Source organism: Phalacrocorax carbo, chromosome 2, assembly GCF_963921805.1.
Source record: "Phalacrocorax carbo chromosome 2, bPhaCar2.1, whole genome shotgun sequence".
In the NCBI taxonomy this organism is placed as follows: Eukaryota; Metazoa; Chordata; class Aves; order Suliformes; family Phalacrocoracidae; genus Phalacrocorax; species Phalacrocorax carbo.
In genome coordinates, this window is record NC_087514.1 from 126067574 (window position 1) to 126083733 (window position 16160).

The window sequence follows — 16160 nt, forward strand, 5'->3', positions numbered from 1 at the left end:
GTAGATTACTGTGTGAATGACAGGAGCGGCAGGAGCAAATACCTCTTTTCATTTGCTCAGCCTGCTGGAGAAGAATAGCAGCGCTTGCCAATGAAGCTGCAGCTGTGCTCCAGCTCCGTTTAATCACTGTGTATGACTGAGGGTTAATTAGCTGCCATTCTTACTGCTATTTGTTGTTCTAATGAAGATTTGCATAAATGTAAGACTAGGGGGTAACTGATACTTGATTTTTCCCTTCAGAGAGGCTGGGGGTGGAAAACTCACCCATTCCAAGTGTTTATGTTTGTGGGAGATTCAGTGTTGCCTTTCCATTTGACCTGATCTGCTTCTTGCTGATGAATGGTGAACAAAGAGTTCAGAATTGCTTATCAAATCGAGACTCCTGTTGGGTTTCTGCCTTTAGAAAGGGGCAGACTAGTTAGATGAAGAGAGTACCGAGGGATTAGAAAATTACTCCCAGCTGACAGAGAGGAAAATAAATACATGCATGTTTCTGTATCTATATACCTACATATATATATGCAATATATTTCAGTGATAGGTATCTCAGTGATATATATGTATCAGTGATGTATACATCCATCCATCCATCCATCCATCCATCCATCCATCCATCCATCCATCCATCCATCCATCCATCCATCCATCTATCTATCTATCTATCTATCTATCTATCTATCTATCTATCTATCTATCTATCTATCTATCTATCTATCTAATCATATTCAATCTGGATGGCATGGAACCAATAATTTGTTAATGATAAAATGTCATTAAAAATTGATGGGACAAGCAGTACAACCAGAACAGGCATATTAGGCAATACACTGAAAAGTAAGAACTTATAAGTTTTTGCAAGCCTTCTGTGGTCCATCACTAACATTCAAAGTCCATTTATTATAAAAGAAGTATATAACACGAAACAGGTGATCTCAAAGGAAGGCAAAAATGACTCAGTGGTTCACATCTACCTAGCATCAGCTCTTTCTAAGAGGGGAATTCACAATACAAATTAAGAAATTGCATTGATTCCCCCAAAAAATCATAGGAAAATTTTAACATGAAGCAATAGCAAAATCCAAAACTACCTTGTAATTAAAGAGAACATCTGAAAATGAAACATTACAAAATTGTTTTATTTACTATGGTCATGACAATGCTTATAGCTACTAACTGAAAGAAACTGAAGGGAAGAATATCATCCTGTTTTTAGTACACTAACTTGTTGTGCATGATAATATGTTATGGGTATATGTTTTCAGTGTCCCTCTTACACACTTGGTCAGCTAAAAATATTGTTTGACAGCATCTGTAGAACAGTCTAAGGGAAAGAAAAAGATTGAGGGCAGAGGTAGTAAATTTCTAAGTTTCAGATCACTACTGGAAAGTGGACAGCTTTCAAGTTGACTGCATCCCTCCAAAGAGAGGTGACCACAAATGAGCACGTACTTATTGCCAGTTTCTCAATCCCAACACAGCTTTGCAGTGTCTCTAGCGCTTTACCTGTTCTCTAAGCCACAAAAGCAAATATTCATTTGCTTTTCTTCACACTTCTGTTATCCATCCACCTGACGTCCTATGCCTGCCTGGCACCTCTACATATTTTGGGGTAGACACTAATAGAAGTCAATCTTTCAGGGACATAAGCAGAGACCATCCAACACACCTGAAATAAATGTGCCTGAAATGGTAACACAGAGTTCCTTTACCACTCCAGCTCTTAGCTGGAAGGAAAGCCATGGATTTTAATGTTATATATAATAACAAGCCCACATGAAAATAAAAAGTCAAGTGCATTTTTGCTCACTTTCACCTTATTTTGAGCTTGGAAATAAATCAGTCTTCTGTTACAGCATTGACTCAGCCCTTGGTTATATAAGAATCTCACATTCTGCCCTTTGGAAAACAATTTTTAGCCCTTTGGTTTGGGAGGAAAGTTTGAAAACAGGAAACCTAAAGGTTTAAAAACTAGATGGCAAATTAAAAAAAATATTGAAGTGTACAATAAAAAATAAACGAGCAACAACCCTCATAAATGTGTAAACAGATCACTTAATTTTTCTTTAATGATTCTTTAATAATTCCTACATACTGCCATTTTCCAAGGCTGCAGTCAGAATCATTCATTGGTAAATAGGGTAAGAGAAAGTGGAAATTACAGATCTAGTGGTCAATGGCAGAAAACAAATCTAAAAGAGCTGAGGGAAGAGGTTAAGTGCTATGCTAGTTAATAAGAATGACAGCTTGCTTTGAATACTCATACTGGCTGTCCAGGATATTGAATAAACCTCATTTAAATTAATTTTCATTATTTGTAGAGTCTGTGTTAGACATCCATCATTGTCAGTACTATTAATATTCCTTTCAGAGACCATATTATCAGCATATTTAAATGAAAGCTTTCCTTTTCAATATTTATTAACTCATTAATATTTCTTGGTACTAATATCCTGGTTGTAATATACAAATTAGTGTCTACTGCAAGGTATTTTCAACTGATTAGACTTTTTGAATACAAAGATTTTAATTATCAAGTACTAAAAATGCACTTGAGCTCCCAAAATTGTGCTTTCTTTCTGTACTATATCTTAATATAAATGAATGGCATTTAAAATTTACATTTTTGTAGTTTTTTAGTAGGTATCAGTAAAACAGTGCACTGACCACGTCCTGATAGCTGACTGAATATGAACTGTGAATGAACGTGAATGTCAAAGTTAATTTGTCTTACCCGGGTTGCAGTCTGTGAGGAGGGAGCAGATGGAGAGGAGAACTTTAGAAATGGTTAATGCTGGGCTCCAGTTGTCTTTTAAAATGTCCAGGCAGATGACGCCTTGGCTGTTAATATTACAGTGGTAGATTCTTGTCCGAAACGTTACCTAGAAAAGACAGTGTGTCTAAGTTCAACGGTGTTCAAACCAATAATTACACAATTAAAAAATTATACGAAATAACTTTCTGCTTTCCTGGTTGAAGTGACAATATTCTGCTACTGTGAGTTAAAGACTGGGCGAGATAGGGTTATTCATAAGAAAATAAAGGAAATAAAGTCTGCCTCTTCCACCTGTGGCAGCAGTGGAATTGCTTTGTGCAAGGTGAGAATGGGACACGTTTCCCGAGCTTCCTCTTGCCTTGGTCTCACTGATCTCATTAGTTTTCCATGGGCCAAAAACACCTGTTCCAGCCCCTGGTCTTGACAATGTTTATAACCCAGGCCCACAGCTAGTTTGTGCTTTGATGGGAGGCAAAAGAAGACAGTTTCTTCTGCTGTCTTCACCTGTTCACCGTTTGACCCAATAGATTAAGCTGGATAAAAAATGTGGAGGCATCAGATCAGTGACTCCTGGAAAAAGTAAAGTGAAATATCTTTGAGAAAAAGTGCTGAAATAAAATGCTTTTATTTCCAAATTTTAAGTTACAGTTGAATCAGTAGAATTGCTACAAACACCTCTTGGGGTATTTTTTGTAGTTCAGGATTTCTGTATCCATTTTATATTGTCTCCCAGGTGATCCTACATGTAACAAACCAAGGAGCAGATCATGTCTTTTAGCCTAGAATCATAGAACAGAATCATAGAATCATAGGTTCTAGAATGATGTGATCCCACTTCAGGTTGAAGATATAGGCCTTTTATTTTAAAAGAAATTCAGCAACGAAAGTCCACTTCATAGTTCAGAATGAATACCGGGGCTACCAGATGAGAAGGGACAATATAAAAAAACCTACCCCTTGGGGGTCTCCACCAAGGACTAACTTCTCCATCAGTTCTACCCAAATGACAAGCCATACCAGATGGTTTTAATGACATGTTCATAATATCTAAAATTAAGATGTACAATTTCAGTGGTCTACCTCATGAGCAATAACCCTGCCAACAGAGGGACTGATTAGGCAGGAGACAATGGCAGGCAAAGCACACCCCAGTTCAAGAGAGCTGTGCTTTTCACCAGAATTGGACAGTGCTAATAACTGGGAGTGCATAGGCACCTATCCCTGCTCTACCACACAGAGAAACCTGCTTCTGGAGAGCAACAGTAACTGATGACAAGCATGCTCCTGTTCTGAGTTTATTGAGTATCAGAAGTCTCAGTGATTTCAGTGGGATTGAGATCAGGTCACTTATCAGTAAGCAGAAGAGAGCATACAAGTGAAATAACACAGTACCTGTTCACTTCTATTAAAAAAAAAATATGTTCTCTAACACACAGAAAAATTCTGCCCCTTTGGATTAAATCAAGCAGCATTGACAAAATAATGGAAAGAAAAGGTAGTAGATTTCTGGTATTAAAACACTACATTCAGCAAGAAATACTTTTTGTCGTAAGTACTTTTCCACATAAATCTGGGAAAGCACTTTTGGGTCCAGTGTCATGCACCAGTGAGCTCTGTAACAAAGATCTCAACAAAGCAAGTTCATCAGTTTTTAAACGCATCTATGTCTAGAGGCATTGCCAATTAATAGGATAATTCAATAGTTTGCCACTCCATATCCTACGTATTTGTAGGTTCTTTTTTTTCCCCGTACAGTTGTGGTTTTTCTTGTTGTTTTCCAGCCTAAGAGCTTCACTTCCAGGACTTTTATGAGAATTTAAAATATTTCTGGCACAATGAGCTCAATTCATACAAAAACACTATAGCCAGATGATCTATTTTTTCCCCCTCATTAAGAGTCCAAGCACATTCAGCATCTGGAGTGAAGGAAGTCTTTTGCAAGATCAAGAAAATAGTATTTAGTGATAAAATGAAATGTTCATCTACAAAGGGAAACCATTTTGAACAAGGAAGGTTACAAATACACAAAAGTGGCAAACTACCTTACACAAACTGCATGTTGAAAGTGTCCACAAAGGGAGCTGGTGTGGAGGAGCATCTTGTGAATCTGAGGTCAGTGCTCATTAAATCCCCAGACAGATTAACTCCAGGCACTCTTACACTTGAGATAAAAGTGAACCAGGGAATGCTTCCTAGCAGGATGTTCTATGACTCCGGCAAACACTTTAGCACCTGCTTAATTTTAAGTATTGTATGCTTACTTCTCAAGATGTTGCTGGAATAAAGTTTATGTTTAATTATTTTTCCTGAAAAAAGTTGAATCCATTGCACAGATTAAATTATACCCTCTAAATTATTTATAGATGGGCCAATCTGAGCTTGTAACCTGCTTAAGAGAAGGCCATCAATTTGAGCCTGTATTTTAACGTGTAACTGTTTTGCCATCAGCTGAAAGGACAGACACGTTGCTACATGTTCCCCTGACCCAGCTGCTTTTCAGTCACTGAAGGAGAGACACTAGGAATTTGGCAGGATTCAGAGAGCCACTGGGATGAACGAAGGTAGTTCCTGTCTCTCATAAACTGTTCATCACTCCATTGCTGTCTTAGGGTATCTGGTGGATAAATGCACCTGTGACTACACCCATTTGTAGTTGGAAGGCTACTTCTAGCAAATATGTAGACCTGAAATGTAGCATTTTTTCCCTATGAGCACATCTTAAACCTGTGGCGCTGAGGAAGGCGCCCACTTGCAAGATAAGGCTTATTGCTTATCATTGACAAATATGTCACCAGCTTGCCAAACATGCCAGTGCACTTTAGCGTGCCTGCCTAAGTACAGAGAGATATTTTAATGTCAAAAAATTCAAACCTTTCATAATTCAAAAGAAGCTGTATTAATGGCAGCCTTAATACACTGAGGCTGGGACTGACGGAGGCAGGTAACAGTGTTCCTATCCCAAAGCAGCGCACAGTACAACTGGGATGACATACTGCTTTCCTTATCTAGGAATTGCCTAAAAATTGCAGCTAATGTGGGAAATGATGACATGCAACTTTCTGGATGTTGTGTTTACCATACCCACATTTTAAAGTTATGCAGGGTCATTCCTATTATATGTGTAGAGGGAAACCAAGTGATAAAACCATTTCAGGGGAACTACATTTTCTTTATTATGGTCATATTTTTGCCTTAGATGCCACTTAAATGGTTCCTATAAATGGTGCACTCTAATTCTATTTATCCTCTAATGAAAACACCTAAACAATCCCATGCAGGGGCTCAAGGGAGTGTGTGGGAGTATAGGAGAAGTTATCCTTAGACAATTGAATGGTAGAGGAGTCATTTATCTCTTTTTTTGAATGGTAAGTGTCCTCTATGGATTTATTCTCTTTGATTCTGCAGTTTTAAGAGGGTTATTTCATTTTTGTTGAATAAAAGTGCAGGTCAGAAAAATGCGAATTACAGCAAATAGGGAAAAATGGGACTATCTTCTGAACACTGTAAGAGTACTATAAACAAGCTTTTGAAAGGTAATGATAAGGAATTTATATTCAGTCAGTTTTGGAGTAAACAATAATAAACTCTTCTGTTTATCTCCTGCTGAATGCCAAACCCTTCTGAATACTGTAAAACAGAATTAAACAAATAAAAAAACTCCTTTATATAGTCTCTAAGAAGAAAATTAGGTTGACTATTCAAAAGGGGGAGAAAAAATGACTAGAAAGAAAAGAAGTACATGCAAAGTTATGGTTGGATGTTCATTGAATAAGTTTCAGGACCCAAAAAGACTGTTTATAAAATCTAGGAAGAGTGAATTAAGATGGTTTTCAGTTGAGTGATTGGAGGCAACTGGTTGTAGGCAAGATAAAGTATTCCTGGATCTCAGACTGATTTTGAATACCAGTTTTCCAGCATGATGTAGTCCTAAAGTCACTCACTATCTCTCTTTTGCACCTAATCTTCCTATGTTAGTTCTAAACCCAAGCAGCCACTGTGCCATTGGCATCGGCATCTTTGTGTGTGACTTAACCTTTCCTCTGAGATTCAGAGCCAGGCACGTAAAGGCACCACAGCTCTGAAAGGGCTGGTCCCACAAGCACATCCATTGCACTTTCAGCACAGTCATAATTTTCTTCAAAAATGTATCAGGAGGAAAAAATTATTCTCCACTTTTGCATATTAGCACACAAGGGGTTACAGCGTGCACTCAGGAACGCTTTCTTCAGCCTGTTTGGGTTCAAACCCTCACCTCCTGTTCCTTGTTCCTCCCACTGAAGCCTGGTGACTGCAGGGAGAGATGAAAGATTCCCAGACTCAACAGGAGAATAAACAAAAACAAACCTCTTTTGCTTGGCCAACACTGGAAGCAGGGCTGAGATCCCAGGGCTCTCATTCCTGCAGTTTTGGAAAGTTCCTTTCAAGCTCTTTCATTTCTTACAAGGGTGCAATCCTGCATGCCTGCCTGAGATGAAACTTCTGTCTTCCTCAAATATTCCCCTGGAGTTCCCTTTTAATAAAACTGCGGTGGCACTACCTGAAGTGGAAGAAGTTGTACTGCATACAGAAAAGGTTATATATATATTAAAAAATATGATGCCCTTTATGATGATGTTCATGGAGCTCAGGAGGGAGTAAGTAGTTCCCACCTCAGTTTGTCAGACTTTATGAACAATAGATTTGTCTGCTCGAATAGAGAGAATAATAAAAGCAAGATCAGGCCTACACTCTTTAGTCATACCAGAAGGATGTTATAAAACAACCTAAACAAAAAATATCTATAGCTCTGAGTGACACAATACTCATGCAACAGCTTTTACATTACTTTGCATCCTTAAATTTCTTACAGAGGGCACTACATTTAATCTATACCCAGCACTGAGGCTGCTTTTCTAGGACAGGGTGATCCATCTCTGGTTTGTAACTACAGATTTGTAGAATGCACGTGAACAATCATTGAAATACTTCTTAATGGATTATCACATAAAGTGCCTAATAAATGACTGACCACATGATGCTCACTATTAAAGAGCATGATTTAAATATACGCCAAGAAATGAACTTCAGCCAGTTCTTTAAAAACTTGCTCACACCTAATTTTAGTTGGTAAAAATAGCTGTAGTTTATTTTATCAAAGGAAAATGTATGTCATCTGCATTAGCAGGAAATAATAAACTGTAATTACTTTTTCTTGACCTACAGAAAAGTCTGATATGCAAACTACTCTGGGTTTCTGTGGCAAAATGCACCATGCAAGACATAGCTAGCCAAAGTGATAACAACTCAAAAGGGATATAATAGCATCTGCACGAGTTAACCTTTAATATTACTGAAAATGAAACAGTATGCAATATGCATAATTATGCATTATATTCATGGTAATTATGAAGCTGAGTAACTACTCGCACTGTCTCATTGAACAGACTGTTGCAGGGGAAAAAAATGGTGAATAAGCCAGCAATACTAAACATTTACATTATATAAAAGTACTGATTTTGCATACAGATTTAATAGCAGAAAAACTAAAAAGGGACCTTGATAATCTTTGATGTACATGAGAAGGCGAATAGAAATTATCCTAAACTGTACAAAGTTTTCTGAAAATAAAGGAAGAGCAGAAGAGAACAAGGGAAAAGGATTACTGTTCAGGTTAGGGACATTCAGAATAGAAACAATATTGTAAGATGCAAAGCATCAAAAGCTTTCTCTGACAAAGTCAATATGAGTTTTTATAAAATGATTTCCATTTAATCAGCATAATCTTTATTACAATTAATAATTCCACATGGAAAGTCTGCAATAAAGACCTTTTATAGAGAGAAATTTTTTTTGAGATTTACTGGCTATTTAACTTCCATAAAATAAAACCTCCCTTTCATAGTTTAAAGCATGCAGGCTCTATCACCCACATGCACGCTTCTCTGCGTTCGCTGAAGTGCTCCTTCCTCTTTGGTTTAACGCAGTCCAACTCTTCTCACCTAAATGTGAGTAAGCCTGGCCCATAGCAGCATTTTTATTTTACCTGAAAAAATTGTATATCTCCATCTGACAGATGCTACCTGGCGTTTTACTGTTCTTCCTGATTCTGCTGTGCTTCTGAAAGATGGGAGCTCCTGGGTGTGCTCAGGGAACTGAGGCAGAGGCAGGTGTGGCGGGCACAGGGCTCCGGGCACAGGGCTGCCGGTCGGCGGGGCGTGCGGGCAGGCTCTGGCAGGGACTTCAAGTCCCAAATTTGTTTCTAAGAAACCTGGGCTTTTTTTACTTGCCTAATTTTAACAGCTTTAGGGTATTTAGGTGCTCCCTGCATGGGAAGTTCTAGGCAGACTGACCTCAAAACCATAGTTCTTCTGTCCTAATCTGCTCTTATTCTATAACAGTAGTGTACATAAAATTCTTTCTCTCACATCTGTGTGTAAAAGAGGATAGGAAATAATATTAATATATGATGTAATTTAGATCACGTGCATTTTATGCAGTATTTAAATGTGTGTGATATGGCAGGATTAAATAGTTTCTGAAACATCCAATAGACATCACAAGTCCTCTTCTGAAAATCTATTTGACAAGCAGTCTCCAACCCACTGCTGCGAGGCAGAAAGTACTCTCCATAAGATGCCTCCACAGGCCCTTTTGAGGAGCTTAGTGTATGAGGGTATTTATAGGAAATAGGATGAAATGACAAACCACCTAAATTTTGGGAAGGGAAAACAGGAGGAGTTTAGTTGGATAGGGACATTTTCATCAAGACTAAATAAATCAATACAAACTACTGATACAAATTATTATATTAAAAACAGAATGAAGAAGAAGGCTATTCATTAGAAGAAATGGCAATTCAATTTGGCAATTACTAGAAGAATTATCAGATAACTGAATGCAAAGGAAATCTCAGAGATTTGCATGGCATTGCCCGATCAAAAGTGACTTTTGCATTTATTTGCAATAAAATGTAGTTATTGATCCTTTCCTCAGCCTGATGTATTTCTGCTTGCATCTCTGTCCTCCACTTTACTCCTCTGTGATTCTGTCATTTTGAGAGGCATTCAGGTTTCTCAGGGAGGCACCTGGGTTTGACCGGTCCCAAGCCCTGTACCTCTGCACGCTGCCCTACAGGTTCACCGTTACCCGAAGATACGGGATCTATGGAGCGAATGGAGTTTCACTGCAGGTGGTGCAGACCTGGGAACTGCACGCTGCATTTCACATGCCCGGGAAGAGCCACTCTAGGAAGGGCAAGACTTGGGCTGATACTGCTAGCTCTGACAGCGGTCTGCTGGTGGTAGGTTGTCCGTTTCTCCCTCTCAAAGACCCCCATGCATTTGGCTTCTGCCTGCAGCCACCCGAAGTCTTTGCTCACTGGGAAAGCCTGGCAACTCCATTTATTGTCATGGATGAAGGATTGACGGGATGCTTTCAGCAAGGAGATGTAAATAGCAAGGCTGGGCGAAGAACAAGGGAACGCAGAGGCACAGCGAAGGGGCCGGGGGAGGCAGCGGTGCGGGAATGTGCCAGGCGAGGGACCACCAGATGATCAGGAGGAGGAGGACAGGGAGGGCAGGAGGCAGATGACAAAAGCTGTGAGCAGCACAGAATGGCATTGAGAGCTAATGTGGTGTGACAGAGGCTATGAGAGAAGTATGATGAGGCAAATGAATGTAAGGGATAACATTGACAGGAGACCATCATGTTTGAAGGCTGATCATATGATGGCAATATTGGGGCGGGGGGCAAAAGAAGGCAGGTTGAAGCCCTGCCTGCACCAGGGTTGCAGAGATGGTAAATAGCCATGATCAAATAGGCTGTACGTAGGGTTATTCTGAGTTTGAGAGCTTCAATTGTAAGTTGCATTAATAGTGATATACGCAAATTAAAGTGTGGGTCTGCCTTGTAAGGTTCATTTTAACAATTTAAGTTAGAAATACCAAGGAATGCTGCTTTTTTTTCCATCTACACCTGTAAGCACTGTTTTTCTTTTACACTGCAGATAAAGGTGTCCTTAACAGCCAATCACATATAAAATAAGTATGAAAAAGTAGAGTAGAAGCCAAGAACAAAAAGAACTGCCCCTTGTACATGAGGCTGAATTTATGAAACAGGTAGAAATTTGTACCACAGGAGAGTTCCACATAGTGATATTTAGTGCACAGAGATTAGTGTTATATGACAATTGCCTATAAAAAATTGAAGAGATGCTTAATATTGCCATTAAGACCAGATTCTATAGACATCGTGCATTATATTTACAAAGGAAAAAGACCCTCCTTGCAGTAGAGGAGTTGATTTAAAACAGCTAAGCTTTCAAATGCTGAGAACAATTTTTCAGTCAGTTGATAGACATATGAGATTTACAAGGAGGAAATGGAGTTTTCTGTTATTTTAATTTTGATTTAGAGGTGATTTAGCATATTGCAGCTTTCAAGTCCTGTGAACCATTTTTCAGTCAGCTGAGATTAAAGTCCCTAGCAAGATTAATTGTGGAGTTGGGATTAAGAGATTTTATAAATCACTCAAATTCAAAAATAAAGCTAGCAGAGTACTAGGATAATGACAGATATATCCATATTGTATCAGCTACAGCTAAATTGAATTGACACTGTAATAGACTGAACGCAGCCAAATATGAGAGTAGAAGTTATTAATAAAGATTATTCTTGATGAAAATGCAGATACCACTGCAGTGACAATTCCTGGGGGAGAGTTCTCTTGAAGAGCATTCATTTTTCTACAAACACCTGTATGAAAGACACTTGTATGGCTTCCTGATTTGTCAAGGCTTCCTGCTCCGGAGGGACAGTATGCAGGATAATGAAATTACCGCCCTTCCTTCAGTAACTACAGTGTACATAAAGATGCAGTGTTAATTTGTCACAAAGGCTAAACTTTAGAGGATCTCAGATCAAAAAAGTTTGCGTACTTGGGGAATTCACTGATTTCTTGTGTGGACTGAGGACAGAAATCAGGCTGAAATTCTTTCTCTCAGATTAGGCTGACTGAAAAATGTGATACCTCCTATTCAGATGCATATACATATAAATATACACACACCACACACACCCCCACAGATACACACACAGCCCCATGCAAGAGACATCTATATATGTGTAGCTATATATCCCATTCAACACCCTGAAGAAGGAGACAGAGCAAGAGGGAAAGCTTTCCTTTGTTAAAGCCAAGGGGTGAACTGTCTGCATCCATTAAGGATGAAGATAGCAGGAAAAAGAAATCTCAGAGGTATTTCTAAAAAAGGTTGGGGCACTGGAGAAACATAAGGTTATTTCCTTGGCAGGCCATCTCAGTATTTTTATTCCTTTCTTTAAGTGACTTCTCTGAACAGGGCACAGCTTTCTCTATTCTTCAGCCCGCTGCACTACAAGGGAGATGCTGTATTTTGGGGCCGAAGTGAAATCTCACCTTGTGACCAAGATGGAAGCCTCATCAGTATCTGGCCTTTAGCAGAAGGTGAGGTCACGTCCACATCTACACCTCGCTTTGTCTGTTCCATACCTTCCTCCTGCCTGATATCTCATAAAACCAATGTGATACTTAGGATGCAGCTGAGAAGAGAACGGTGACTCTGCAGGCTGCCCGCTTTCTTGCTGACTCAGCCAGCTGGGTGCTCAGCTCATTTCCACAGTGCTACAGAAGCTTCCTCACAGTGGAGGCGAGGAAATATTTTTAATTGATTAGAGCCTCCCAGAAAGCCAAAGCTAATTTGTCAGTTCTCAGATGAGCTGTTCTAAAAATCGTGTTCTCTGATTGTAGAGATAAATTGGAGTTAGGCTGGGATGGCCCTTCATCATTCCTGTTCAGGCTATATCAGTCACACATAGACAAACTTTTCTGGGGAAGAACAACTCTCTCCTCTGCATGAGTGTGCTGCAGTTGTGAGTGAAGCCAAATGCCATTGATTTAAAAGGAAAGCAGAGCTGAAAGGGTCAGTGACCTCTGGCTCAGAAAATCTGAAGTCCAGTTTCAAGGCATGAGACAAAGTTGAAAGACCAAAATAGACTGACTTCAAAGGAAAAAAAACGAATATCGTGAGGGCAAATTATACTCTGACTTACCACATGGTATATTCTATTTTGGTGAAGAATAACTTAATTTGATATTATGCTTATGGCTTAACTGACAGGTAAGAATAGACAAAAAGAAAACAATGGACCTGTAGGGGAAAGACTGGTTGGTGCAGACTGGAAGGGAAACCTGATGGCAGTGATGCTCGCCTATACAAAGCTAGGAACATGAACTGGACCACACAGTATAATTAGAGGATGTAAAGAATAAAGATAAAGCTTAAAAATATTCAGAGGATGTGATGTTGAAAGCTACAAAGATGCAAAAAATGAAGAATGAAAGTTTTGGAAACTTTTTCTTTGTTTAAACAAAACCTGAATGAATGATTCAGTTTCTTTCACATAAGAAAAAAAAGGTAGGAAAGCAGGTTAACTATCTAGAAGAACAAATCAAATTACTGTATAGATCTGTTAAAAAAAACCCCACCAAAATATAGGTCAAACATCTTTTATTCATGTGCAAGTGTGCTCTCAGATGTTTAATTTTACTTTAATTACTGTCTTCCAATATGCAGCAGGGTACCCAATGATCAGAATAGACATCAACAGTGTTTGTAGAAGGAATCTGGATCCTTTAGAAAATACTGAGAGCTTTGTATAATACACACCAAGCAATGGTTACACCACAAATGTATCTTAATTATAATAATAAAAGACATTTATCCAGAATCCACTTTCAACATATTTTTCTCATTTTAAAAATTATTTTACCCTTCCCAACATCCACGTGCAACATACACATGCATGATGACAGAGTGCACAACATCTCTGAATAGATAGGAAAAGGGATTTTGGAAATATTTCTGCAGATTTAAATACATTTCGGATTAGGCCCTTTAACAGTAATTGTGTTATGTGACATGGGCATTTGCCTTTGGAACCTCAGGCTGGGTCAAGTAATTGCATCTGGGACACAGCTTCTGTTTCTTCCCAGGTCTTTTGTGGTCACATTTTTCGAAGATCAATTTTGACAGTACCTGTTTAAATGCTTCCTTACTTCATAGTAAAAGAGGAATGAAAATGGCCCACTGAAATCTCAGGAGGAACGTATGAATTCAGTCATAGCAAGAAATGTGAATTAGACCCTTTCTGCTTTGTACTTACAGGGAGGTAATCTTGCCAACACTCAGGAATACATTTTATGTCTTTCTCAGTACATTCTACAGCCTTGTACTTTATCTCTTGATTTTTTAAGAAGATAAGAGCCATAAGGAGTGGCGCTGTACTTAGAAAAAAAAAAATCTAAGATATCTATCCCCATAACCCTAGGACCCATGATTTTGAGAACAGCACCGAATATCACAAAGCTTGAGGTGAAGCAGAAGAAATGTCAACACCCAGTGACACAGATAGCACCGCACGGTGAGGCCATGTGTTACATTCCACGTACTCACTACCTTTCTTTTGCTAGAAATAAGTTTGTGGAGAACATGTTTAACCACCATTTCCCAGCAATACTGACTGGCAGCAGCTACCTTATGACAAGCAGTCATCTTCCCACGCTGCTTTATTCAAGGGATTTCCCGAACTATTCTACCTATGAATCAGTTTCAGAGGGAGTGGAAAATGGGTGTAATGAAATAGCAACAGTTTAAGAGATCCTACACCAGGACTGAAAATAGGGGTCACTTACAGCAGTGGCTGAAGTGAATAGCGTAAGAGTCTATGTGTACAAAATATGCTTAGCGACATAGTCAGTTATATCTGACATTAGTCCCCTGTGCACATGTACTCATTACTTTCTTAGAGATAACAATGCCCCTCATCATAAATACTGGCCTTTTAGGAATACAATATGGTATCATCAACTCTCTCATCCTTTATGAAGCACTATATTTTCGTATGATTTATATGCACACGTTCCTTACGGTGACAATAGTCATCAAGATAAAGGCAGGACAAAAATCTATTACAAAAAAGGACAAGAACCACCTCTTTGCTTGGTATTTCGTTAATAAGCAATACACAGCTGCATTACTCCCGTCTCAAAATAATACAGTCGCCAAACACAACTGAGTGTGAATAGAAAAAGTCTTTACCTCGTGGTGAAACAGCAAACTGGACCTTCACCTTCTATTCTGAAAGGATGCCTATTGCATATATTGCCTCAAGGCTCAACAGATTCAACAGAGAGAATGATGAAAGATACCCCTCCAACTTGTCTTTCAGATCTAGTTCTTTATATATTAGGTTTGGATCTCTGAGAAAACTCCAAGCTCTATTTTATACTCAATAAATCCATTTAGTGGATATGCCAATAACCCCTAAATAATATAATTTTAACTTGCTGGGGGACTGAATGTAACCCTTGCATTACAGCTACTACAAACGGGCTAAGCCCAGCAAAGAAGCAAACAAAAGGGGCCTGTTAAGATGGGCCGCGAATAGCAAGAAATCTGGACTGGCCTGGGCTGGGAGGGAGGCAGAAAGAACACAGCATTGCCCCAGCTCAGTGTGCCCAGACCTTTAACTAACTGGAGAAGTCATAAAGTTTCAAACCCTTTCTTCACAGTGTAATCAAGTTATCTAAATCAGAAAATTCAGAAATCAGTTCAGTCAGCAAGGTGTACAACCCCTGTAAGACCTGTCAGTGACCTCAAAGCTTCCCTAAACTGGACCACTAAAAGTGGGAAGTAAAGTTAGACCACCTCTAATACTGCTATACTGACCCACCTTTAGGTCACTGGCTGGGAAAGTCCAATTTACAGAATGACAAGTACTTTGAATTCATACCTCATTCTTTTTCAAAGCCTTTCCTGATAATCATAGAATGGTAGGGTTTGGAAGGGACCTCTGGAGATCATCTTGCTTGAGCAGCGTCCAGGCAGGATTTGAATGTCTCCAGGGAAGGAGACTCCACAGCTTCTCTGGGCAGCCTGTTCCCCTGCTCTGTCACCCTCACAGGAAAGAAGTTTTTTCTCATATTGAGGTGGAGCTTCCTATGTTCCAGCTTGTGCCCACTGCCCCTTGTTCTGTCGTTGGGCACTATTGAAAAGAGCCTAGCCCCTTGTCCATAACAGCAATGTTAGCTACTATAGACATTACTACTGTGGCATGAAAAATCCATTTATAAACACTTCTCTTTCAATACCCTCCTGTTATAGACCAAGGTGGCATACCAAGCCATTTTTGACACAAATGTGTCAAAAAGAAGGTAAATATTTTTGCTCTCACAGCTCCTCCCAGGGAGCTGTTCCACACCCTCACTCTCCACACTGGCAAGGTGAGCAATTCACCTCTTTTCACTTTGTTTGATAAGAGACAGGCCCATCAATTTATTTGATTCTATTAAGAGCCTTGCAGGGTAAATT

General features: G+C 39.2%; 1 protein-coding gene across 3 annotated transcripts in view; it reads right to left on the minus strand.

The window, feature by feature from the left end:
- UBE2E2 (ubiquitin conjugating enzyme E2 E2) overlaps positions 1 to 16160 on the minus strand; it is a 221201-nt gene that overhangs the window by 21989 nt on the left and 183052 nt on the right. For all 3 annotated transcript variants that reach the window (XM_064444277.1, XM_064444279.1, XM_064444278.1), the window contains exon 5: positions 2732 to 2879. In XM_064444277.1, the coding sequence (XP_064300347.1) occupies positions 2732 to 2879 (148 nt within the window). The remainder of the gene's footprint in view (positions 1 to 2731; positions 2880 to 16160) is intronic.